Source organism: Ambystoma mexicanum, chromosome 4q (assembly GCF_040938575.1).
Source record: "Ambystoma mexicanum isolate Mex_15411 chromosome 4q, UKY_AmexF1_1, whole genome shotgun sequence".
Classification (NCBI taxonomy): Eukaryota; Metazoa; Chordata; class Amphibia; order Caudata; family Ambystomatidae; genus Ambystoma; species Ambystoma mexicanum.
The window spans coordinates 756567728-756595347 of NC_090928.1; the positions used below are offsets into that span (position 1 = coordinate 756567728).

A 27620-nucleotide genomic window follows, 5' to 3' on the forward strand; every position below is an offset into this window, starting at 1 on the left:
GATGTGAGATATGTTTATAGGTGGGGAGGGGGGAAATCAGCACCTTCATAGACTGTAAAGGGGACTTCGCACTAGGGGAGGGGGAGAGACTGCAATATTCCCAATTGCGCCACTGGCTCCTACACCCCATGAACAAGGAAGCGGCCACCAGATTACCGACCCCTTTCGAGAAATTCTTAATGACAAATGATGGCTCTAGAGGGCTGATTTCACAACTGTACAAGATATTAGACAAAGCTACCCTGAGGCCACAATGGGCCTACATGGGAAGATGGGAACGAATACTGGGCAGGGATATAGAGAAGAGGGAATGGGAGAAACTATGGAGAAAAATCCCCAAATTAGGGAGAGCCTCACAAACTCAGGAAGCTTGGTACAAAATACTCTACGGGTAGCACTACACTCGGGCTCGCCTACACAGGATATACCCAGAGACAAAAAGGGTTTGTTGGAGAGGTTGTGGGAAAGAGGGCACGGCGGAACATATTTGGTGGAGGTGCCCAAAAATTGAGCCGTTTTGGAAGGAAATTCGACAAGCGCAGGAGCAGGCATTTGGAACAGAGGGAAGTAGGCCCCCGGAATGGACCCTATTGGGCCTTAGAACAGAGAAAGCGGTAGGGGAACCGAGAACCAGAGAAAGAGCGCAGGTGATGCTCACTATAACAGGAATGACAATTATAGCTCAGAGGTGGAAAAGTTCAAACATACTGACGTTCCAGGACTGGTTGCATAAAGTGTGGGAGATGGTTGCAATGGAATGGGCCACATATGCGATGAACAATTCAATGCAGAACTTTGCAAGTGAGTGGGGGGATAACCTAACCTTTCTCTGGGAGGACTACAGGATCAGGTGTCGCCCGCAACGCCTTAGACTTTTAGACCTACAATGATCCTATGGAGACACAATGAGGTTACATGGTACGAGGATAAACCTGAGGCGGCACAGAGGGAGAGGTGGAGAAGGAGAAGGGGAATATTGGGATTGTTGGAAAATTTAATAAAAAGAAATTTTAAAAAAAAAGTGGTAGCATTAGCTATCGTCGAAGGAGGAAAAGAGACAAAACCATTGGTTCCAGGGCACCGTGGGGTGAAGATGGAGTTGGTATCCAACGTTTGTGCTGCTGCTTCTCAAAACGTGTTTATTGGTAAACAGGTATCGACACCCATTTGGAAGCCAGCTTCGTTATAGCTAAGAAACAACTGATTGTAAACCACTGCCTGCAGTTGTAACAATTAGAGTAGTACCATGGTGGGCCGGAGCTTCTCCAGAACCAACTGGAGTTGACAAATTAGTATTTGCTTTGTTGACTTTACACAACGTAATTTTAGACTCCACCAGGGGCCTCAGGAACGTTTTCATCACAAGCATCCTTTATGGTCATAGCTCGTAAACATTGTCTGGAAGATCCTGTATTAAGGTTAGCAAGTTTCATAATTGTTTATTTCTTCTTATGCTTGGTCTTCTGTCTTCTCCAGCAAGAACCTGAATCTAAAATAATAAACTCTGGGTTCTTCACTGCCACTGGGCCGCCATCCTCTAAAACAGGAGTGTCGGTACTCAGGCCTACCATAGCCAAACCAGATGCCTCTTCATTCATGGTTTGCAGTATTGCTTCTTCCAATTAAAATGAGGCAACAGCATCTGTTGCATTGCTCTCACCTGGTTCTGAATGACAGTGGGGGTAGGGTTAGAGATCATGTATCAATACAGATTTTAATAGATTGTAAAAGCTCTGCATGTATTTTCCCTTCTGCCATAATATTATCATACAGGTTGACCATTGAAGACAGAACCATATTTAATGCAGCTACAGATGCCAGCCCCAAGTTGGTGATTTCTTCCGCACCCAACAACACCGGAACAGGAACATTATCACGGCCTGAAGAGGATAAAAATGAAGAATCGGGTGTAGATTCTGATGATGGTTCCCTAAAGATGTTTGGTGCTGCTGAAAATAATTCTGTAGACCATGGTGGTGTTGCTACATCAGATTGATCGTGCATGATTAACATTCTGCACTGAATTATTCAGGTTATCCTCCTGGGGTTCAGTCTCGTCATTACACAACTGTTGAAGATCACAAGGATCCATAATTGGATCATCCAAGGTCTCTGTCACAGTCTGGTGAACAGTTTGTGCAAACAAACAAGCCCAACGGTGGGAACCTCATCAAACACTGGCACCTTGAGGTAAGGCCATATAATGAAACAGAAAGTGGTACCAGGATAGCGAGAGAAACTGGTGAGATAAGGCAGAAGGTAATGAGTATTAAATCATTATTTTTATTTTATTCTGATTTGAGTATAAAAATATATGTGAAAAACAACGTTTCCTTATTAAGGATTTAGGCGTCGAATAAATCCTTAAATCCATTTTCTAATTTTAAAGGCATCTTTACCGAATTGCTATGAGCACGCTCTGGGGCAGTAGCAGCCATGGCAATAACGTTGCTAACAGTACTCAAAGGAAGAGTGCTGGGAGAGACCTTAGCGCCGGAATGTTCTATTATCGGAGGTGCTGAACCCACTGAGTCAGTGTTTCCGCTCCTAAGATTGTGCATAGTTAAAGCATAGTTTGCAGATTTTCATGCACAACGGTGTGCCGAAAGAGCAGCTGCTTACCTTAGTTAACTGGCTCTCCCCTGCTCTAAACTGCTCACAACCACACTCACAACCACACTCTGATGCGCACCTATTCCGAGCCTTATGTCTCCAGCAAAACTATAGCCACAAATAGAGTCCCCACAGAAATAGTGGCCAACAGTTCCCCTTGCTCAGGACTGCCTGCCTATAACTGTACTATATATGTATATATTAATGCATATATATATATATATATATATTTATATTTTTTGCAACTTGATATACTAGCAAAATTCAAAAGGATAATTCTCCTTTCCTACTCTTTGGTTTATTAGTTTGCGCTGCCTTGAAGCCATCTCGTTAGTGGGGGCCTTCTGGTAAGAGCTGGGAACTTTTCTGCATAGTCCATAAATGGGGCCCATACATTTAGAGCACTGTACAGGAGGCCCGGGCAGATTGCTGTGACCTTTTCTGCAACAGCGATCTCCCAGCATTTGGATCACCATAGTGCAGCTGAGGGTCCGTCTGCATTTTTCCACAGCCGAGCCATCACAATTATTGCTGCCAGCAGGAGGTGCGTACACAGGCGAAGGATAGGGTCTGAGAGCGGGAGCGCCCCTCCCCCCTTTTCGCCCAAGAGGATTATGCCGGGGTCCCAGGTGATGGATAACTCGGTGATTGCCTTGATGTGGTTCGTTACCTCTTTCCAGTAGCCCTCTGCTTTCGGGCAGGCCCAAACCATGTGAAATAGAGTGCCTCGGGCGGGGCATCCGCGCCAGCAGTTCGTGAGGATTTCCGGGTTGGTCTTGTTTAGTTGATCTGGAGTGACATAATATCTGTAGCAGAGTTTGTAGCCCCCTTCTCTGTTCGTAATGCACTGTGTGCTTTTATGTAGTTTAGTCCAGATTTTTCCCCAATCCTCCGCGTCTATTTCCCGGCCCAGGTCTTTCTCCCATTCGAGCATATATCTTTCTTTTTTAGAGGGGTCTGATCTGTCCAAGAGCCGATAGAGCGCTGAGATCCTTCCTCTCGTGGCTGGGGATGTTGGAGATAGTTCCAACCCCGTCAAATCTCTAGCGCTTTTCTCCCTGACTCCCCTGTGGGACACCCAGCGCTGAATTTGGGCATAATGGAATCTTTCCCGTTCACCCACACCGAATTTTACCTTATATCTCTCGAACGATATGGGGAATCCCTCCTTCAAGAAGTCCATCACTTTTAATAGTCCCCCATCTTTCCAAGGTTCAAAGCCAAGCAGTGGATTGCGTGGCGAGAATTCGGGGTTGTTCCAAATGGGGGCGAGAGGGCCCAATTTACCCCAGGTGCCCCATTTGCATGCCGTGGCTTTCCAGCTGCGGGCGGTTGTGTTTGTTGCGTTCATCTGTGGTTTTATGTTTGGCTGGTGGGGGAGGTCCGATGGGGGAACTGGGCACCAGGCCTCCTCCAGCTGGTTCCACATCGGGTGATCTTCCGCTTGAACCCAGGTGTATGCATGGGAGAGTTGTGCTGCGTGTGCGTACCTGGCCACCAAGGGGACTCCCAAACCCGCTTGTGCATTCCCCCAAACCATAATATTCCTTGCTATTCGAGGCTCCGCTCCACCGCCCCCACACCCCCCCGCCTTCAGACAAATTCTTGTATTTTCTTCTGCAGGGAGGTCAGAGCGGAATTCGGGATGTGGACCGAGAGTGCTGTGCAATAGTACAGCCACCTGGGAATTATGTTCATTTGTATGGCTGTGATCCGCCCAAACCAGGAAATTTCCTGGGACTTCCAGAGCTTTAGGTCACTGTGGAATTCGCTGATCAGCTGTGGGAAGTTACTTGAGTGCAAGCGTGATGGGTCTTCGGTGATCTGTACCCCGAGGTAATCGATCGCTCCTTTCGCCCAGGGGATTGGCATCAGGGGATTAAGGCTGGTTATGTGCTGCTTGGGGAGATTAACGGCTAGTGCTGAGGATATGTCTAGGTTGACCCTGAACCCAGAGACCACTCCGAATTCCTTGATTTTCACCCAGAAAGACCCCAGGGAAGCCGCCAGGTCTGTTGACGTTACCAGAACGTCATCCGCGTACAGAGCGATTTTATATTTGTGGTCTCCCACAGTGAGCCCCTTCATTCTCGGTTTCTGCTCGATTTTCGCTGTGAAGGACTCCATGGATAGAGTGAAAATCAGAGGCGAGAGGGGACAACCCTGCCTAGTTCCCCTCGTTATGCTGATTGCTTCTGACCTGGTGCCATTGACCCGTATCTGTGTGGTGGCTATCTGGTAGTTGGCAATTACCCATGTTATGAAATTGGGGCCGAAGCCATAGTGCTCTAACACACTCCGGATATACCCCCAATCCACCCGATCAAATGCTTTATGCGCGTCTAGGGATATGACTGCCATTCCCACTCCCATCCTATGAGCACTTTCAATGAGGTCTATCGTTCGTCTAATGTTGTTGTGGGTCCCCCTCCCTGGTATGAATCCTGTTTGGTCCCAGTCTATCAAGTTCGGAAGAGACGCCCCCAGCCTGCATGCCAGGATCTTTGCGAAGATTTTCCCGTGATTGTTCATTAGTGTTATTGGCCGATAAGACGCAGCCTGCTCGGGGTCTTTCCCCGCTTTGTGTAGTAGAACTGTGAGCGACTCTGCCATTGATTTTGTGACCGATTTGGATGCCAAGAAGGAATTAAACAGGGCTGAGTGTGGAGCTAGTGTTCTCGCATAGCTTTTGTAGAAATTTGTGGATAAACCGTCTAGGCCCGGCGCAGTGTTCTCGAGAGATTTAATAGCTTCGACAGTTTCTTCAACTGTGATAGATGATTCCAGGGATGCTAGTTGGGCTTTGTTTTGAGGTCGGGTGGGTTGCAGGTACTCTGATAGGCCGGCTAAAGGTGTGGGTTGCCCTGTCATTATTGCTTTATGATAACGTACCAGTTCCCTAATTTTATCTGCCTCTGTGTATTGGGCCTTGCCATCAGACCCTACCAGTTTAAGGATATTGTTCCTACTGTGTACCTTTTTTAGTTTATATGCTATCACCCGGTAAGCTTTGTTCCCTTTGCTATAGTAGAACTGTTTCGTGAAAGCTAATGATTTGGCCGTCTGATCAGCCCCGTGGATTTCCAATGCTATTTTGGCTTTCTTCAGGGCCCTTACAGTTTTCCTAGAACTACGGGATTTCAGCTCCGCTTCCCAGTGCTTTACCTTTTCCTCAAGTTTGGCTGCAGCGATATTCGAGACATGCATCTGTTCTGCCCCTGAACTGATTAGGGACCCCCTAACTACTGCTTTCATAGCGTCCCATACAGTGTTGATGGGGGAGTCAGCAGTCGTGTTCTCCCTAAAGTAATTGGTTATTGTTTCACCAATTTCCCTTCTGATGCACTCGTCTAACAGTAGGGAGTCGTTCAATTTCCAATGTCTCTGCGGAGGGCGCCTTTGGCCCGATATGCTGAGATTTGCAGTTACTGGGGCCCGATATGCTGAGATTTGCAGTTACTGGGGCATGGTCGGAGATCATACACATTTGCATCTCTATTTTGTTTAGACAGGGGTACAGGACCCCAGAGATTAATACAAGGTCTATTCTTGAGTACCCTTTGTGTACACAGGAGTAGTGGGTGTAGTATCTCGATGCTCCATTGAACAGACTCCAAGCATTGACTGATTCGGTTTCCCTGAGCAGCTTTGCCAGGGATAGTCCTTGTGCGAAGTCTGAGGTTGTGGGAGGCAGGGTTTTGTCTAATTGGGGGTCTAGTGTTGTGTTGAAAACCCCGCCCATGATCAGGTGTCCCTCCTTGAATGCTAAAATGTTTGGAATTAATTCAGAGAAGAAACAGCGTGTCGAAGTGTTTGGGCCATAAATTGTGACAATAGTGATGGGCAGTTCCTCAAATAGCCCCTTTAGTAAGAGGAAGCTCCCCCCCCACCCCCTGGGTCTCTTCTCACTGTGATCTTTTATAGGGGGACCCCATCACTCAGCAGGATTGCCACTCCCCTTTTCTTCTCCCCCGATGTGGCAAAGTATGCTTTTTTATATCTGCTGAATCTGACCTGATGTTCGTCTGCCTGCAGTAAGTGGTTTTCCTTGAGGAGAACAAAGTCTCTGGCCAGTTGCCCTAGTCTGTGTTCCACTGAACTGCGTTTCCTTGGGGAATTCAGGCCCTGGACGTTCCAGGTGAGGATTACAACTTTGTTTATGTCAGCCATCCCCTAGATATTCGGTGTTGGCTTTAATGAGCTCTGTACCCCCTACTGTTTCCGGATCATTTGAGTGTGAGGCGTTACAGGCATGTCGCCCTAGTGTAGGCGTTGGTATTGATATGTCGTGTTGTGCAGTTGACTGAGGAGACGGACATGATGCGTCCAGTCTCTCAGTGATTCTGCTGACTTTTGTCCAGGTTGCTCCTTTTTGTTTTCTGGGGGTTGTCCAGTCTGGCCCCTCCGATTCTGACTCTCCGTCTCCCCCTTCAATGCCCATAAACGTATCCTCCTCCTTTGGTGAATGGATCTGTTGCTGAGACCCCTCGCAGGTGAATCTCACGGAAGTTGGAAATCCCCAGTGGTATGGAATCTTCCTTTCACGCAGCCACTCTTGAGTGCCCACATAGCTTTTCGTTTTTGAAGAGTGGAGTTTGCCAAGTCCTGATAGAAGAGGATTGTGGATCCCTGAAAGGTAATTTGCTGCATTGTTCTTGCCTCTCGCATGATCTCTTCTTTGACTTGAAAGAAATGAACTCTAGCAAGGACATCTGGGGGATGAGCAGAAGATTGTCTTGGGATCGTTCTGTGGACTCGGTCCAGTTCCAATGGTGAGTTGTCATGGAGAGTGATTATAAATCTGAACAAATCCCACACATAGCTCTTTAGGTCTGCGTCCGGGATTGAGGATGGAATCCCCCGCAGGCAGATATTATTTCGCCTGGACCAGTTTTCTGCATCCTCCTGTTTTGCTTCTAGGAGGTTGCATCTAGCTTTGAGGGCTGCAATTCTGGCCCGTCCCTGCTCCCATTCGAATCTTTGGTCACAGATCTCAGTTTCAATTTCAGCGGCATGGTGTTCCACGGCTACCACTCTCTCATCGAGGAAATGAATCTTTTTCGTGACCTCCTCGGTGCCTTTTTGAATTTCTTTCGTTAATGCGGGCAATAGGTCTTGGAGGTCGGCTTTTGTGACTGAGTTTACTGGGTCAGGGGCTTCTGAGCTGTGGTTAGAACTGATTGCTGGTTCTGCTGGTGGGTCCCCCCTCTTGGATCTTTCCGTGGAGGTGCTACTCATCAGGGCTGCGATGTCTTTTTGTCTAGATGTCTTCCCGCTTTTCGCCATTTCGCTTATAGTTGATACTTGTGGTTGTGTGGGATGCGAGATGCCCCTGCAGCCTCTTCCTGCGTGGGCTCTGCCGGTGCTTGCGGTGGCGCCCGCCTCCCAATCCTAAGCTCCCCCCACAGGGCAGTACTTGACAATATCAGTGAAGGAGTGTGATCTAGCAATCACAATGTTTCATGCCTTAGGGCTGGAGGGTACTGTCTCTAGTTCTTTCTGCTCTCACTTAGCCACGAAGGTCCCGCTGGGTCGGGGGTTGGGGGGTTTCGGTTAATGGGAGAGATTCCGCTGGTGGAAGGACCGAAGAGCAGCCGGAAACGTGGGACGGGCACTGGCACTTGGGAGTTTGGAGTGCTTTTACGGACCTGGGTTTCCCAGCCCCGCCACTGTATTGCGGACGCTTCGTTGGTTAGGTCCCTATCAGCCCCAATGGCTGTAGGAGGGACCTTGTGGAGGAGGGGGAGGGGGGTCTGGGTCCTCTTCTGTGGTTGCCCAAGTGCTTTTACATATTTGTTAGGTGCGGGGTGAGGGGGGCTGGCGCTGATGCAGAGAGCAAACTTGTGTTCCGTGAAAGGCGCAGCTCCCATACCAACCCCCGCCCCTGGCTCCTCACCTTGCTCAGTCGGCTCTGCAGGCCCCGGCGCCTCCCCCGCTGCTCAGGGTGGCTGTAGGTGATGCCTGTGGGGCGCGAGGTGCCTAGGATCCGTGCTGCAGGTGTCATTTGTTAGTGCTCCGGCACGTTTTATATAAGGCCCCAGGCGATATGTGATCTCTCATGAGAGGTCGGGCTTCCTTTGCAACTCTGGGCGATTGTAGGTGTTGCTGGCAAGACACGAGGGATACCGGGTTATAGGCGGGTGGGTCTGTATTGCAAGTGTCCGGCATGCTTTGTGTAGAGCCCTATGCAAAGTGGGGCCTCTCAGCAGGGGTAGGGGTGGCTGGGTCCTTGTTGCGTGCTGAGCGGGGCGCAGACAGGGGGGCCGTGCAAGATGGTAAAGGGAGGAGGGACCAGAGGATCAGGAGCCCTCACAGCCGCCCCCAATCCCTATGTGTAGGTTACAATGGACAGGACCCCGATTTCTTCACCACCTCATTTCGGGCTCCCCTTGCCTCAGCGGATATCGATGATCGCTTGTGGAAGCAATAGGTGCAGTGCAGGGTGCGGCAGAGTGGGAACGGTCGTGGCTCCTCAGACGTCGCTCTGTCCCACGACTCCCAAGACTGCTTTGTTTCTTCGTGGATCGACTGCTTTGATTCTTCGTGGTTGGAGTGCTGGGGCACCCGTTTCTGTGCGGCTACATAAAATGAGTTTGTTCGGCGGCCAGGGCTATTGTAACTCGCCTGCACCTCCCCCTCAAAGCTGGTGTTCGGGACGCTGGGTGATGGCCGCCATCTTTTGGCCATGTGGGTCTCGGTGGGGATTTCGGACCCCTCTTGGTAATCCGGCATGGAAACTGGACCAGACTTGGGCGACATCCGCAGAAGCTTTTCCCCCAGCTTGCCTTCAAATTGTAGGCATAATCGGGGCTTGGATCTGGCGATTTTCAACTCGATGCACCGCGTCAGTCAGGAGCTCCTAAGGAGTCATACCGATCCCGGCAGCTCCGAGCCACGCTCCCTCATGTATTACTATTCTAAGAAAAAACATTTTCTTGCCTTATCATTTTTTCCTGTTATTGATCACCCCTCTTACCACCGATGCGCCACACTTACGAAATATATTTTAAAAGACTCAAATGATTCATTCCTGGTGCTCAAACTTGACTAAGAATGATCCAACAATCTCAGGAGGGCCTTCTTCCTGTCAGTTGAACACTTGTCTTAACATGCCTTTTCACTATTTCATGCAATGGCTTTTACATTATTTAGAAGGTTGAAAAAGACTATTTGCAAGGGCATCCCATCTTTCAAAAATATAATTTTTTAATTCCTCAAGTTATTTTGCCTACAGGATAATGAGATTTGATGTAACTTCAAACTTAAGTTACTATGTGTCCTATTAGTAACTTCCAACCCTTGTTATGTTTTCTTTTTGATACATACTGCTAAACTAGAAATGTATCCGCTATACAATATATTTTGGGTCTTGGAGCCATTTGTCACAAATGTTCTACCAAACCATGTACAATGCGGTCCCTGCGAGTCAAAATGGTCAATGTTTCACTTTCCCTAAATCCTGATTTTATTATTCCCATTCTTGTTAACTCTAATCCTCATTTCTTACACTGGTCATTTCCCCAAAAATTCTCAACTCATCTTTTATCAAACAACTTTCGTTCCCTTTTCAGCAATCAATACCAAAATGCTGAGCTTTTCTGGGCTACACTACATAATGTCTGAGTTTCTCCAAAGCTTACATTTTCCTCCTCTCAGTAGAGAATGGGGTATCCATGGTTTTCTTCTAGACACTTTCAAAGAATTACCTACGTCCCGTCCCCTTTCCTCCATACTTCTGGGACATCTCTCCGTCCTGTGGGACGGGACCGGAGCACTTTGTAAAAAGCATCCAAATTTTTTTCAAAAATGGGTTCCTCCTCTCTTTCCTGCACGGGGCCCAGCACGCAGCCTTAACCCCGCCCACCTTGGCTCCACCACGCGCATCGCCCATCAGTTCTTTTCTATCGCAGAGTCAAAGACCCATTAGCAATAACAGAGGAACCTTATTAGGGGGGACTGCGGGCGGGCGTATGGAGGAAAGGGGACTATGGACTAGGAGTAAGGTGGTCACTATGGTGAGTAACCTGGTAATACTCCTCCGTCCCGTCCCCTTTCCTCCATACTTATGGGAGATTCCCAAGCACTCCTTACAGGAACTATGGGTGGATGGAAATACCCCTTACTGAAACAGGTTCTTCAGCACAGCCCGGCCGAACTGAGCGTCAGCTCTAGAGCTCATATCGAGGCAGTAATGCTTACAGAAAGCAGATGGGGAGGCCCAAGTAGCCGCTTTAGCGATGGACTCCCAGGGAACATACTTCTGAAAAGCAACCACGGCTGCCTTGCCTCGCACCTGCTGTGCATGGATACCTTTAGAAGGTTTCAGCTTTTGGACGGTGAAAGATTCCGTGATACAGGCGGTAATCCATCTGGAAATAGATGCCTTAGACGCCGGCCTGCCCTGAGGCTTACCGAAGGTAACAAACAGTTGGGAAGAGCTCCGAAGCTCGGAAGTCCTGTCAAGGTAGAACCTAAGAGCTCTTCGGACATCCAGGCAGCGTAGAACCCTTTCCGCCTCCGAGGCAGGGTTCGGAAAAAAGACCGGAAGGGAAATCAACTGATTCAGATGGAATTCGGTCACTACTTTTGGTAGGAAAGCTGGGTTCGTCAGAAGGACTACTTTGTCCTTGTGAAAGACCAAAAAAGGGTGCTCCACCGACAATGCCTGGAGCTCACTCACTCTCCTTGCTGACGTAACGGCTACCAGTAAGGACACTTTCCAGGACACGTACTTGAGGTCAACCGTAGCCATTGGCTCAAAGGGTTTATGACACAGCGCCGTCAGGACTACATTTAGGTCCCAAGGCGGGTGCGGACTACGAACCGGAGGGTAGAGGAGTGTCAAGCCTGCAAAATGCCTCTTAACCACCGGGTTACTCAGAGAATAAGAGCATTGGTCTATAGCAAGATAAGCGGAAACCGCTGAAAGGTAAGTTCTGCATGACAGAACGTAAACACCCGACTCTGCTAGGGAGGACACGAAGGACAGCACCTTGTCAATCGTAGCCACCCTTGGATCCAACTGCTTTTCCCAACACCAATGACAGAACCTGAGCCATTTACTTCTGTATTGGGATCTGGTTGAGGGTTCCCTGGCTGCCTGGATAATACGTATGTTATCCGTAGACAAGTTAAAAAGCTCTAAGACTTGAACTCAGGCACCATGCCGCCAAGCTGAGCGATTGTGGGGAGGGGTGCCACATCTGCTGTTCCCCTTGATGAAGAAGATCTGGGGTTACTGGTAACATGATCAGCAGAAACACGGACAGGTGTTGAAGTTCTGAGAACCAAAAACTGGCCGGCCACCACGGGGCCATGAGCAGAAGGGAACAGTTCACAGAGTTCTTCAGCTTCCCAATAGCTCGATGAACTAGAGGCAGAGGCGGGAAGGCGTAAGCTCTCATGTTGTGCCATGGAATCTCGAGAGCATCCCCCAGAGAGGAGGCTCTCAGCCGCCCTCTGGAGTCATACCGAAGAAGCTTCTTGTTTACCGCCGTAGCGAAGAGGTCCACCTCCGGTGTGCCCCAACGAAAGAAAATCCATGAGAGGATCTCCGCCTTCAACTCCCACTCGTAGCTGACCACTGTCCGCCGGCTGAGGGCATCCGCTGTGACATTCAGCTGGCCCGGGATGTGCACCGCAAGCAGCCAGACGCCATGAAGCATGGCCCACTCCTATATCTGGATGGACAGATCAACCAAAGGTGCCCACCCCGCAGGCAACAATAAATTGTGCGGAAGGGGTATCCGAGCATTCCGGTCATAAACAGACCGATAAGGATGCGCACAAGGCTGAGAAACCAGCCTTACACCTGAGGCCGATGGCGCAGCTGTAGTGGTAGCGTTCAAAATGGCCGCCGCGGTCGTGGCGGGAACGGGCGTCATTTTGTCATCACCTGAGGGGAACTGCGGCACGTGAGGAAGTGAGGCGGGGTCCGCGTCGATGGATCAGGGGTCTTAACTTTAGCCTTAACATAAGGAACCTCGGCAGAGCCGGTACTATCAGGCCTGGAATGTTTCTGCGACATACCAACCGCCAAATTAGCCTTCTCAGGAAGGACCTCGGCGCTGCCGGTAAAAGAAGAATTTCCCTTCTTTGCCCCCTCAACAGATCTGGTGTCGCCGCAAGAGCAGGAACAGTGAGAAACAACCTTCACCGATAAGGCCTTGCCAGACCCTCAGAAATGTTGGTAGCTTTAGCCTCTGTACGAGGGGCTTCGGACCCAGGTCCGGTAACAGCCTTACTCACGCGGGCTTCGAACATCCGTTCGTAAACGCCAAACCAAGCCCCACCAAGGCCTCGGGGCGCACCCCGGCATAAGAGCCAGTCGTCCAAATACGGATACTCATGGATACCCTGGAGACGAAGTTAGGCCGCACTCGCCAACATCATCTTCATGAAGACACGCAGCGCCGAGCTGAGGCCAAAAGGAAGCACTCGAAACTGGAAGTGCTACTCTCCCAAAGAGAAGCAGAGATATCTCCTTTGTGGGTTCCAAATCAGGATATGCATGTACACGTCCTGAAGATCCACAACGCTGAGCCAATCGCCCATCTGCAAGGAGGAGCGTATCTGGCTGGGTGTGATCATCTTGAATTTCTCTTGGGGTAGGAAAAGATTGAACTGGGAAAGGTCTAGGATGGTGCGCAGGCCAGCCTGGTTGGGTTTGGGCACTGTAAACAGCCGGGAGTAGAAGCCCTCCCCTCGCTCCCCAAGGGGAACGGGTTCCACAACTCTGAGGAGCAGAAGTTTCAGAACCTCGGCCTTGAAGGAGGGTGAGCCCGACAGCTGAAAAGGAGGGTTGAGCGGTGGGGTAGGGGGTAAAGGTAAGCGGAAGCCCGCTCGAGCGACTGACAAGACCCATCTGTCTTCTGTGATGGTCTGCCACGCCTCCCAATGAGACGCAATGCGTCCTCCCACCGGGGTCTCGTGTGAGCGCGGAAAACCCTCATTTGGCAGGTTTATCGGTGGCGGTGCTACCTGAACCTGATGAGGAGGCTGAGGAGCGGGAGAAATACCGCGTACGCTGTCGTCTACAGCGGTTATTCCCCGCAGGAGTATCCACTCTGCGATTTTTGCGGTCGAGGAAACCCCTAAAACCAGAGGAAGGTCGACCTTGCGACAACGGCCTTTGAGCCTTGAAGGGAGCTTTAACCAGAACAGACAATGATTTGCCGTCTGAGTGCTGTCTTTGGTTTTGGTGAGCTCTACATCAGTAGAAGAGTGAAAAAGCTCCTTACCATCAAAGGGAAGGTCCAGAACCTTGTCTTGTACCTCCTTCGAGAACTTAGTGGCATGTAGCCATGCGTGCCGCGAGGTATCAACCCCTAGCATCAGACCCCGAGCCGAGGTGTCTACGTGATGAGCCGCAGCCTCCAGGAGATCCTGGGCCAAGACCCTGGCATCGGAAAGGCCTCCTCTGAAATCCTCCAGCTTCTCGACCGGAATGTGCTCCTCAAACTCCGACAGACCTCTCCACATCCGCAGGTTAGCTCCCGCCAAAATCAATTCTGCATTGGCCTGCCTGAGCTGCACGGCCGAATTGGCAAAGATTTTCCTCCCTAGGGAGTCCAGGAACTTGTCCTCCTTTCCCAAGACCTGAGTCTCCGTCGCGGAGGAGAAAGCTGCAGGTCTGGATTGCAACGTGGCCGCAGCCACCACTGTGGAGGAGGGAGGCGGACAAGACGACAAGGCCACTTCTTCCAAGGAATGTAGCCTGTACCTCGCGTCAATCTTTTTATTTACAAAAAGTCCCGAGTGTGGCTTTTCCCAAACTCTTCGGACCTCGGCCAGAACGTCCTTCTGCAAGAACAGGCCTGTACGCTCCAAAGGAGACAAGGTGAACGCCCCAGAAAGCACGCCCTCCTGCAGAGCAGGTGCCTCGGGCACCGGAACATCTAAGAAGCTCATCATGTCCAGTACCCGGTCATGGAAAGCTCTGGTAGAGCAGGGCAGGTCCTCGTTGTCCTGATCGCCTTGAGGGTCATCTGACAGGTCCGGATCCTGCTGAGCCGTGTCAGGCACTGCCTTGTCCACTGGGGACAATGGTGGCACAGGCGGAAGCGCAGGGGGAGGCACCATGGGCAAGGGAGGCGCCGGCGAAAACACTGTCGGAACGGGTGGAGCCGGAGGTGCGGGTGGACATATCTCCTTGAAAAGCCCCTTGACATATTCCCTTATGGGGTCGGTGCGCATTAGCGCATGAAATTTACCGAAAAAGGCGTCCTCAGGAGATTGTTTCGGAACCTGAGGAGGCCTCTCATGAGGTGGACAAATCCAGGGACGTAACGGGCAAGGGTGCCACACCGGCCCCTCCGCCGCCGTATCCACATAAATCAAGGGAGCCGCCCCCGCGGGCAACGAAACCTTGTGCGGAAGAGGCATCCGGGTGTTCCAATTATAAACCAGCCAGTAAGGATGCGCACAAGGGACCTTAGGTTCACCCGAAGGACCGAACCCTACACCAGGGGCCGATGGTGTAGTTGTAGGGGTAGTACCTAAAATGGCCGCCGTGGTCGTGGCGGGAACGGCCGCCATTTTGTCCTCATTTGAGGGGAACTGCGGCACGTGAGGAAGTGAGGCAGGGGTCCCCGTCGATGGATCTGGGGTCTTAATTTTAGCCTTAACGTAAGGAACCTTGGCCGAGCCGGTACTATGAGGCCTGGAATGTTTCTGCGACATACCAACCGCCAATTGAGCCTTCGAAGGAAGAGCCTCGGCACTGCCGGTAAAAGAAGAAACTTTCTTCTTTGCCCCCTCAACAGATCTGGTGTCACCACAAGAGCGGGAACGGTGCGCTGTCACCGACAGGGCTTTGCCCGGCCCCTCAGAACTGTTGGTATCCTTAGCCTCTGTACGAGGGACCGCGGACCTAGGCCCGGTAGAAGCCTTGACGGCACGGGCCTCGAACATCCATTCGGTAACCTCAAGCCCAGCCAAGACCTCGGGGGGTACCCCGGTTTTGTTTTTGAGGGAAGCCGAAAGAGCGGCCTCAGAGCAAGCTCCGGTACCCCACGACTCACACAGCCCCCACAGGAGGGGCCCCTTACGGAGAGCCTCGGAGAAAACTCCGGTAGAATTATTAGGCCCAACATGCACCTCAGGGCGAACCCCGGTAACAGAGCGATCAACGCCCCTCCCGGCTCGAGAGGAACCCGGGAAGGTATCCCCCGGCTGGGGTGCTCTGAAAATTAAAGAACTTACCGGGCGTTTTTTCTTCTCGTCGATGAACGCCTGAAAATGAGAAGGAGGAGTCCATCCGAACACCTCCTCCCACCGCTCCAACCGACGTTGAAGTGCCTGGACCGAAAGGGAGTCACAGTAAAAACAGGAGTCCCAACGGTGTTCCGGACCCAAACACTCTAAACAAAGAGGATGGGGATCTGCCCTCGCGAAGCGACAGTGACACGATGAACAGTCTGGAAAATCTAGTTTAAAAGACATAGACAGACTAGTAAACGAACGCTAGCGAGAGCCAGAGAGGGGAAAAAAAGGGAAGAAAATCTTCTGAGGATGCAAGTGCGTCCGGCCCGATCGTGCGGAGAAAAGGACTGATGGGCGATGCGCGGGGTGGAGCCAAGGTGGGCGGGGTTAAGGCCGCGTGCCGGGCCCCGCGCTGGAAAGAGAGGAGGGACACATTTTTGAAAAAAATGTGGATGCTTTTTACAAAGTGCTCCAGTCCTGTCCCTCAGGACGGAGAGATGTCCCAGAAGTATGGAGGAAAGGGGACGGGACGTAGGAGTATGCATGGACACATGTATGATTCACATTCCCAGTGGCTTTCATAATCACATTCAGGTTTGCTTAGCCTACAAAGCATGGTAAAATTAGCTAAGCTGGAAAGAACGTACATGGTCTGTCTATCAGCAGAGACCCTAGGGACTTCAGAGTTAAAGTAACAAAGGGCACCCCAAAGCCGTAAATACCAAAAAGGGACAAGACAGAATCTCTGCCACTCAATAGGCTTCTTACCAGGTATAGAAACTCACTGTCTAGCAATATATATATGACGTAACTTGTCCAAACTTGATAAAACCGCTGACAAAATCAATAGATCAGATACCTTCTCAGCACCAAACTGTAGGAGAATTTGGTAAAGCTTAGCTTCTCATGTAGTCTCTCTCGCAAGCCAGACTATGAAATGTTGTATTCATTTCATATCTGCCCCACGAGGGGATTTCATAATGGGAGTGGAGAAAGAGCGAGAGGGTATCATATTGTCTTTTGAAGTTAGCCATATGGTGCCTGGATTAGCGTTGAAATAGAACTGTTCCTTGATGAGTGTGAGCAACAAAGGCTCAGGAGACTGAACCTACAAACTAGCAGACCTCATAAGGGTCACTCAATGGACGCGGTTTGCTAATATTACTACTATCTATAGGCTTAATATTGAACAGGCCTATTGCCATGTTATAGTAACAATCATCAATCATTGCAGGTAAAAGAAAACAGCAGATTAGCGTAGATTAATAGCCGTGTGAGAGTCAGTACGAAAACAGTGACTCCATTACAGTGGTTGGTAGAGTTTAGTTATCTCTTGAAAACTATATAGATCCCTATACTATTCCTAGGCACTGCACATTAGACCACAGCATTTACAAAGAGAAGTGTGTCCTTCATATTGACAAACCTGCAATAATGTACGATCTTTAGGGAGACCTAAGATCAGGGGACAACAATACAGCATAAAGATAGGAGTACCAGATAGATAAAATAGATTGTACTGTGGTGCCCCACAAACATTTTAATGAATTATTTTCTCTCTTTTGAGTGCTGCCAATTTAACCATATTCTTAGTCCACACAACAGTAATGGAGAGGATTTCTTCCATTGCATTGCAATTTTTCACGTTGCCAATGTGAGGGAAAGCAATACAAACTTAAGACACCAATGTACTCTTCTTTTTGAAAGTTATTAGGCCAAGCAGACATAGTTTAATAAACTCACCGTTCAGCCACAGAAACTCTCTGCTAACCCAACCACATACCTCAAAAAGGATTGAACATATGAATATTGGTGTCCGGTAATATTATCCTCATATCCCCATGGTAACCATATATATGGGGTCAAGGGTGTGTGGGGGTTGCAGTGGTGTCCCCCACCTCCCTTGAAACAAAAAAAAGGTTTTGGAGATTGCAGAGGTGTCCCCCTACATATTCAATGTGATAATGTCCTTGCAAACCACAGCCATTTTTGTCAGACGACATTTTTGTACGGACATTATCACATGGAACCTGAATATTCCCACCAGATGTAGAGGAAAGTGGCCTGATGATATCTACACCTTGAACATTAGCTATCTGTATCAGTACACATTTAGCCGAGCCGAAAAAAAATCCATTTTGCTGGGCCCCTCTTTGTACTCATACAGGTTCTCCGACATTCTGAGTCTTCCAGGGGCGTGCCTAAACTATTTTCCATGTATTGCACACGTCGATTATAGCTTTTAACATTTAGGGGAGCAGCTCTGTAACACATCCGCAACCCAAGCTCAGCGAGATATTGTTGCTGTTAATTAGAAGCATTAGTGGTTCCCTTACTATCAGTAGACAATTATCCAGAGTTTTACAAAGAAGGATTTCAGCTATTTGATAGGGATGACCACAAACAGGAAGGATAATTTGCATACAATCACTAATAAAGTCCTGTCCAGGATGAAAGAGGGAAGTCAAGAGATTGCATGGGCTGCTGGAATGGCAAAACATGGTGCAACTCAAAGCAGATTTATTTGCATTGAGCTGCATTATTTGAGCTTCAAACACAAGTTTGTGAGAGATACAAATTGGCTGCTTAGGGTATTAATACCTTTGTTGTGGTAATGGCTCAACAAAGTCAGGGTCATAATGCCTTTATTGCTGCATTTCTTGCCCGAGCCTCTTTCTCCATGTTTTGGTGTGCGTTTTAGTAAGCATTGACCCATATTTGGAGTACAAATGAATAGTTGGAGACTACTGTGCCCGACTAGATTATTTTTCCAGACAGCCACTTCACCCACAGTGCCTTATTCCAGTCATCATTATTGAGCCATTAAGCAGAAATGCTTTCTCATTGACTGAAGTGAATGATTAAACTAGAACATATTGCATCTAATCAAACTGACCTGATTCGATTTTCCTTTCCTTTGGATGCTTTTCTTTCATCAATTTCCCAGTTTTAGGACTTGCTGCATCTGGAAACTTTTTCTGTCTCTCTTTCGACAAATCGGAAGAAGCAACATTAATATCCCTTGTCCCTTTCTGGGCAACTTTCTGGACACCTTTTGATTGCGATAAAGGAGAATTCGTCTTTTCATGGTCCTTGTTTAAAACTGTTTTTCTGGTAATGCTTGTTTCTGTGAAACTCTTCTGCGCTTCCTTCGGAGAGTCTGAAAAAAGCAAGTCTTCCATCTTTCCCTTATTTTTACCCTTCTTGGGCTTGCTATGTGATTCCTTTTCCTCAGAGTCAACATTTCCTTCAGCTTTTTTCTTTTTCTTCTTTTTCAGCTTTTGTGAGATCTCAGCGCAAGTCATTTCTGCGTGTTCGGAGTCATCAGAATCTGCTAGGTCATAAAATCGTTTCATATCCTGCACGGTACTGTGGTTCATGGGTCTTCCTCTTTTATCCACAGTGTATTTCAGATTAAACCGGTTGTCGTCAAACATGGCTTGAAACCGTTTATCAATCTTAATTTTCTTCTCCTTTTCAGGCATTTCCCAAAATCTGGGATCCTTTGTGACCCGGCTAAACCGCTGGTCATTTATTACATCCTTGGATGATGCCATTTTTTAATACTTTGGAAACAAACAAATCTTCGGATACCTAAAATAGAAATTTTTGAAAGTATTGTTGCATCTCATCATTTGACATTATTATATCATCTTGATTTAGGGTCAATGTTAAAACTTGTAGACTACAGAAGAACTATAATGAACAGTAGGAAATGAGGAAAGATCAGACAGCAAGCCCACAATCAGAGGGTCTAACAATACAGAAATATAAATACAGAAAGAAAACCACACTTCCTAAATATCAAGAAAAAAAATGGTTAATACAAATTGGCAATGTTTCCCTTATTACGACCACTGATTATTACTTTTGTCTAATTCTCAGCGGGACGAAATCTATTGCACTCGTATTACAAACACGTGTATATCAAGCATTGCAAAAGCCACTAGCTTTGGCTTTTTCATATTGAAGAGGGTGTTTTTCTGTTCACAACCAGGCAGGTGTGAGAAGAGGAATGATAAAAAGAGGAAGGCAGGGGGAGGAGGGGAATGGTTGAAAAAAAGAGAGAAACAATGACACTCTAGAACAGGTCTGATAAAGAAGGTGCATTAAGGGCGGTGGGGGGGGATCAAGGCTGACCCAAGAAAAGAGGGAATTTTTAGACTTTTAAAATGTTCATACTACAGGTTAGGTAATTTTCACAATCTCCTCTACGTGTAAGGCCCCCAGCACCTTTTTGCTAGACTACTGGATTTTTGGTCTGTTCATCCGAGTGAGCTGGAATCTTTTATCACACATACTCATTCTTTTAACCCAATCCTTGGGATACTTTTGTATTTCTTTTTATACCTTTTTCCTTGGAGTTGATTTCCTCCAGGTTTTAAGGTATCTATCTGTGACTTTTGCAGCACATAGCACTCTATGTGCCCTTTGTATTTTCTGTTAGGGGATATTTTATCCTTCCTATCTTTTATATTGTGAGATCAGCACACCCCACCTAATCTGAGGGGGTTACACTGTACCCCCCTTTCTCACTCGTTCTGTACCTTTATGGTTACAGTGACAAGGCTAATCTGAATGGTTGGTGACAGTGGTTGTGCCATTTTAACTCCCAGGCTCACAGCCGCAGTAGTGCACAGAAGGGTCACCCTTTGACCTAAAATGGGGACAGTATTCTTTTTTTCCAATTTAAGATGGCTTGTCCCTTCTGCCGTGCTGGGTGGGGGAGGTCCTGATTTGACTATTGTCTTCGGCAGGATCCCAAAGTGAAGCGTGCCAAGGCTCCATTGTGTCCGAGGACAAGAAACGGGGTAGGACTCCGAAACTCCACTGCTCTTTGTGTTCTGCTGTGCCTGCCTGGAACCAGTGATTGATGCACGGGTGCCGATTGGCTGGGTTTCTGCATAAGAGGCATGGATCCCGAGGCTGAAGATTTGCACCTGGATTTGCATATGGCTAGACCCCTTTTGCAATGGCGCAGACGAGCTAAAACGGTGGTGTGGAAGGTTCCCCAGAGCAATGCCAGTGGTTCAGATTTATTCAAAACCTTCCACCCATCACTTATTTGGTTGTAGTTTGTTTCCCTATGTCTGTGTTATGATAAATCATTTATAACGCGCCTGTACAGAATTGTACGATCGGACCGAAAAAAAAGGTCTGACCGTACAAAAAGTCCGAAAAATGCTACCACCAAAGGTTCGAACACCAAAAGTTTGAACCTTTGGTGGTAGCATTGTAGGTAAGTATATGTAAAAAAAAAAAGACTGCGGGGGCTGCAGGGGTGACCCCGCAACACCCCGCTCACTATACTGTGTGGTATAGTGAGCAGGGGTTGCGGGGGACACCCCTGCAGCTCCCGAAAAAAAAAAAAAAAAAGAAAAGGACCCTGTTGCACCGGTTCCCAATCACGGAAGTGAAAGGGAACTGGTGCGGCAGGGACTCAGCGTGTAAAAAAGGTAAGTAGGGTTTGCTTTTGTTGGGGCTGGGGGTGTGTTGAGGGTGTGGGTGGGGGAGTGGTGTGGGCGGGGATGTGGGTATTTAGGGGATTTGAATGCGTGTTTGCATGGGAAATGTGCGAACCTTTGTTGTTTGCACATTTCTCATGCAAAGTTTTCCGTTGCAGACTTTTCTGCAGTGTTTCTAGGCGCAACAAGACAAGGAAGGGTAGACAGAGGGCTAACAAAAACAATCTTACTAGGCCTTGTGTCATTCAGATCGTACATGTGCGAGGGGGAGGTAAGAGGAGAAGTCCCACAGGGAGACGGAGGGGGGGGGGGCGGGTGCATGGATGCAGGGGAGTGTAGGGTTGCAAATACAGTATCTAAGTTGGTGGGAGGCCCGGAGGCAGTGCAAGGGGCTACTGGTCGTGCAAGTGCCTGGTGCCAGTAAGTTTCAGTGTGTGGCCAGGTAACCAGTTAGTCGAGGACAGAGATCTACCCCCCACTCTCTGCCTGGAGAAGCGTCTGACCCTCAGAGAGTTGGAGGTGGATGAGCAGAGGGCTCGAGAAGGAAGATTCTTAGGAAGAGAGAGTCGGCTGTAGTGTGGTACCCAGCACCAAAAGGCCTTGTGGATGATGCAGAGGGTCTTGAACTTCATCCTTGCAGCCACCGGGAGACAGGGGAGAGATTCCGGGGTCTGAGAGATACGATCCCTGGCATTGAGGCCAAGGACAAGTCTTGCAGTCCTGTTCTGGATTAGTTAGGGCGAAGAGTAGTGGCAGGCAGATTTCGAAAGAGGCTGTTGCAGTCGTCCAGCCTATAGAGAATCATTAGGGCTCCAGAGCAGTGAGCTTTTGGGGGAAAGTGAGAAAAGGAAGAATACCACTGAGGAGGTGCAGTAGTTAGTGTGACTTCTTAGAGATGTCAGAGATGTGAGAAGAGAAGGAGAGTGTGGAGTCGAAGATGACCCCAAGGTTCTTCGCCTCACAGGAAGATGAGGGTAGAGGGACCAGGGTGGGAGGCCAGAGGGAAAGCGGGAGCAGGGGTCACAATGAGAAGGATCTCAGTCTTACTGGCATTAAGGCAGAGATCATTGGAGGCACACCATTCCTGAATCGCAGATAGACAGTCAGGTATGAGCGAGAGAGCAGAGGAGGCTGAAGGAGAGCCGAGTGTCATCCGCATTGCACTGAAAGTTAGAACGGAAGGTAGAGATGAGGTGGGCCAGAGTTGCCAAGTAATGTTTGAAGAGCCAGGATGAGAGGTTAGAGCCCTGGGGGAACACCACATGTAGAGAGAGGTGGTAGAGAGAAAGGACTCAATTTGGACCTGGGAGGGTCGATCGGAGAGAAAGGAGGTCAACCAGGCTAGGACCTGACATGTGATGCCCAGGTTGTCACGGAGACGATTGATCAGGATGGCGTGGTTGACCGTATCGGAAGCAGAGGATAGATCAAGGGGAATGAAGAAGAAGGAAGGTTAGCGTGCAGAAAGAGCAAGTCTTCACAGGTGTTCACGAGAGCAGTTTCCGTGCTTCTGGCTGCTCTAAAGCAAGACTTGTGGTCATGGAGACAACCAACAGATTCAGCATGGAAAGTAAGCTGGGAAATGGCCAGCTTTTCCAGGCGTTTGCCGAGGAAAGGAGTGATAGAGATTGGGCAGTAGTTTGTGTGTGAAACCTGAAGGTGTCTCACTGTCTGAACCCTGGGGATCTCTTTCTCAGGTGGCACATGGGAGAAGGGTCCTCAGGCAATGGGGGTGAGACATCCGATGGCGAGACGCGGCATTTCCCCTCTTTCGCTACTTGCTCCACCTTTATAGGTTATTCTAAATCCTGTCCCCATACCCCCTAATTCCAACAAGTACCAACTCAGAAAGGAGGTGCGAGAGAACCAGGAGAAAGAAATTGAAATTACTATCTTGCGTATTACAACCGCAGGACTATCCCCCTGGTCTCAGATATGCCCCTAACCGATATTCCTTCAGTTGAAATAGAATATTGTCAAACCAGTTGCATTATGCCCCCATACATTTCTGTAAAACGACACCGACACATTTATTTACCGTCACACACTCACCCTGTTTATTTGGGCAAAACCAAACACAGTTTTTCCCTAATTAATCAGAAAAACCAGAACTCCCACATTCCCTCCACACTGGCTTTCTCTACAAACATTGAGACGAGGAAGAGGGGAGCTGAAAGAATGAAGATCTCACACAGCACCACTGAGAAACAGAAGAAAGAGTATGCCATATGAAAACTGGACTGTCCCGCTAATGAGACCAGGCAAGGTCAGGCCTCCTTTTCTAACTACTCACACCTGACTCCACTTGAGATTCCCAGGAAGTATAAAAGGCGGAGGAGATCCCACTTTGAGCGAGCTGGGGATGCTGGAAGGTGTCGAGACGGCAGAGGAAGATCAGTTGAGCTGCAGAGACCGTGGGAGAGCTGGAGGAGGGAACCACCACACTGGACCTTTGAATGCAGGAGAGGCTGCAGTGAGCGTAAAGACCTGTACCTCCAAGAGGCAAAATCAGGGGCAACTGGGATATCCTGCCGGTGCCACACCAGCACTCCTCCCCTGGGCCCAGCAGGCAAGCCCAGGTCTCTGAGGGGCAGGCGATGAAGCCCTGACCTCAGACCACATCCCCATTGAAGCTCCTGCAGCTCCCAAAGCCATGGAGTGCCGTTTTGGGGAGCTTTGAAGTAGGAGCAAAATACACTGCAATGTATTCTGGGACTGAAAGTCCAAAACTAAAGGGTCTGCACCCGGCAGAGGAAGACCCTGAGAGTGAGAAGGCCTGAGCCCGGAAGAGGGAGACCTGAACTTTAAGAAAACCTAGTGAAGGACCAGCAGCAGAGAAGTCCGGTGCCGCGTGGGCGCTCATTCGAAGGACTCTGGCTGGTCCCATTTGTTGAAACTGCAAATACCAAGATGCCCTAGGAGAGGCTGGCCTAAGAGATCAAAGTGGTCCTACAAGGGTCAAGCAAAACCGCTTGTACAATTGAAGGTTTTTGGCAGGCTGAGAAAACAAAGTGAATTTTGTTATTCGGGCCAAATGTGAACCTGAATGAGGGATGCCTACGAATTAGGGTGACCAGTTACAACCCTGAGAACATTGTGTTAATAGAACTGCGTGAAGCCTGGCTGGGGGCTGAGACCCGGACTTCGGTAATAAGTGAACCTAGGGGGTCTAGAGTGATTTTCTTATGACCTGTGGCAAGTGTGAACCCAACAGAGGGATGCCGTAAAGAAAGCTAGGGGAAGGGAATCCCGCTTTCTGATGAGATAATAAAATCGTGAACTATTTAGAATGGCTATGTGAACATCGACGTGGGGAAGCCAGGTGTAAGGTTAAGGGAAGTGAGTCCCACATTGTGATAAAGCAAAGCGAACTGTTTATCTGGCCATAGTGAACCCGACTTAGGGAGGATAACATTAAGAAAGGATCGGAACGCGGTCGAGGGGGATCCAGGGGTGAAGAGCCATCAACCAACGTAAAAGATTACGAAAAGAATTTAGCTATTTTTGACACATCAGACCCTCGGACACAAGAGACTTTGTATGAAAGAGACTTGGCCAGCGAAGGTCCAGATATCGCTGAAATGAACTGTAACTTTGTGCTGGAGAAGCCCAGTTGTGTGTTGTGCTTAGGAGTCCTACCTTGTCCGTGCTAAAAACTTGGGGAAGGGAGACTCCAGCTATACCATCCTGACTTAACATTTGTGAATACTTCTTTCTTTTCTGGTGAACATTATCCCCCACTATTTTGAAACTTAGCGGTAAGGATTGGCAATATATATATATTTTTTTTAAGTATTGGCCCTTTTTATTTTGACCAGACACCACTAGGACTGCCTTATTATTCTTTGATAGTTGTAGCTTGCTCCCATCTTAGATTTAGGTTTAGATTAGGTGTTTTTGTCACCCATTTATACAGTTTAATAAACACCGTTGAACTGTGATCACTTGTGTCTGTCTTTACTGTTGCCACCATGAGTTCCTTACATTTGCTGTAGAGGAAGGATCGGCAGATCGCTCCTTGAGGAGGGGGTGCACAAGGGAGTGAGTCCTGTAGGGGGGAAGGGAAAGTTCCAGTGGCAAAAGTGTGATTGCAGAAATCGGCCAACGCTGGAGCAAGGATGTCGATGTGGTCCTTGATGGTTCTGGAGGAGCATGGGAGCACCTGCTTTGACGAGACTTTCACAGATCGGACTTGTCTAGAAACATCGTCGGGAGTGTACACAGGGAAGGAGGAGGAGAGATGGCCGAAGTGGGGCCTGTAGTGGTAGTGGGAGAGGAAGAGTAGAGAGTGGACAGGATGTCCCGAGTTTTAGTGGTGAAGTGAGAAGCCAGTGGCGTGCAAAGGGCCTGGGAGGGAAAAGGAGTGGTGGAGACTGCAGCAGGATTGGCCAGCTCCTTGCAGATTTTGAAAAGTATGGCTGAGTTGTTGGAGGCCACAGAGACGCAGGCTTGGATGTAAGCTCTCATGGATAGGATGCACAGGCGTGGGTCCCGTGCTCGCTGCGCCACAGGGAACCAAGCTGCACCTCACTGAGTAGGCCCAACAAGGCCGAAACATGTCAGGGGTTGCTTGTGTTTCCGTGCAGAGGGGACCTGGCCTAGCAGTTCAGGCTGGGCTGCTACCATCGGTGGCAGTACCTTACTGATTTGCAAATGGCTGGACCCCTTTTGCAATAGCGCGGACGGGCTAAAACACAGTGGTGTGGAAGGTTGCCCAGAGCAATGCCAGTGGTTCACATTTATTCAAAACCTTCCACCCATCACTTTTTTGGTTGAAGACAAGCTGACCCCTGGAACAGAAGAATCGACGAGGAGAGATGTCTGCAGCCACTTCCAGATGACCAGAGATGCCCTCCGAGTAATCGCTGTGGTCCGATCCCTTCTTCCAAGCATTAGGAGACGAAAAGGACGACTCTTTCCCTTAGACGGGTGGGTCCAATCAGTCTGAAGACACCTGCATCCCACAATGACCTGTGACCTTCACAGGTGGCAAATCACCAATGCCCTGGGACCTGTGGCCACTGTGCAGTGCATCAACATCCAAAGATTGAATCCCCCCCCGAAACATTATTGTACTCCTTCTGGACCTCCAGAGGCAACATTCCACTCTTTGAAGTCCCTCACCAGAGTGCTGGACCGAGAAAGTGAGATGAATCGACCGGGGCGGTAATCGTTCTTCACTGGTAGCCTGAAAAGGGTGGCAAAATCACAACACCCTGAAGAATCCATTGTCTGTAGCCTCTTCACTCGACTGCTGCTGCAAGATCCATTCCAGTGTCCCTTATTTCGTCTGCCTGACCAAGAATCCGGTGACCGGGTCTGCTGCTGCTGCATCGTGGGGGCATTGTGCTGCTTCTGCTTCTTCACACATAAGGTACTGGGAGTCTCTTGGTATGACTTACCTAGAGTTGTTTTGTTGCTCCTGTATTGCTGGAGTGCTGATTTGTGTTTGGGAGTTTGCCCAGGCCTAATGCCTGTGTGCCTACAGGGAGACTTCTCAGAATCCCTGTCCTTTTTTACTTGCTACCAAAGACTTCCTCTGGAACTTTCTACAGCTTGTGCCCTGCCTGTTTTGTCCTCCAATCTGTCCCCGACACGCTCATAACTAGATAGGGATGGACTCCTAAAGCCCACGGCCTCTGTGAAATTAGTGTTGGTTTTGTTTCATCCAATTTTACCTGAAACAGATATTCTGAAAGTGATTACAAGGGTTTTACTTATCTTTGAATTGCATACTGCCATTCTAAAAGTATTACAAAGTGGTTTACTTACTGTAAATAATGCCTAACTTCTTACCTTTCTGAAGAATTACTTACCTTAGCGTATATATAAAATAAACCATTATGTTTATATAACTTTTAGTGTTTCAGTGTTTCTTTCGCCTATGTGTATACCCCAAGTTCTATGTACTGCCTACAGCCCTCTCTCCCTCCTAAAATAAGCCTCGCTGCTCAGTCATCGCTAGCAACAAAACGTGGGTGGTTCAGGCCTATACTAAGAGTTCGAGCCCAGTGTCCCAAGTGTGAGTCTTCAGAAGTCCTACTATTGGTGGACATTTGTAAAACTCCCTATCACTACTAGAAGGTTGATTGTTGACTGTGCTACAGCTTGCTGCCTGCTTGTGCCCCTCCCACTGGAGGAACACTGGTGTCTCGCCCGGGTGACGCCCTAACTCCACTCATCTTGCCTTCGCCTGGTAGGCATGGCAGACCTTTGGTTCCTTTTCTCCGTGCTCGGCTGTGCACTATATACACGTGACCTGCCTGCGCTCTTCCCTCGATTTGCCCAGAAATCACGTGTCTTCCTTGTATGCCTTTTCACTGGCAGCGTCTCTCCAAG

The 27620-nt window shown here is 48.9% G+C and overlaps 1 protein-coding gene across 2 annotated transcripts in view; it reads right to left on the reverse strand.

Moving 5' to 3' along the window:
- ESF1 (ESF1 nucleolar pre-rRNA processing protein homolog) overlaps positions 1-27620 on the reverse strand; it is a 906650-nt gene that overhangs the window by 859260 nt on the left and 19770 nt on the right. For both annotated transcript variants that reach the window (XM_069608338.1, XM_069608339.1), the window contains exon 2: positions 18713-19410. In XM_069608338.1, the coding sequence (XP_069464439.1) occupies positions 18713-19373 (661 nt within the window). In that variant the 5' untranslated portion in view covers positions 19374-19410. The remainder of the gene's footprint in view (positions 1-18712; positions 19411-27620) is intronic.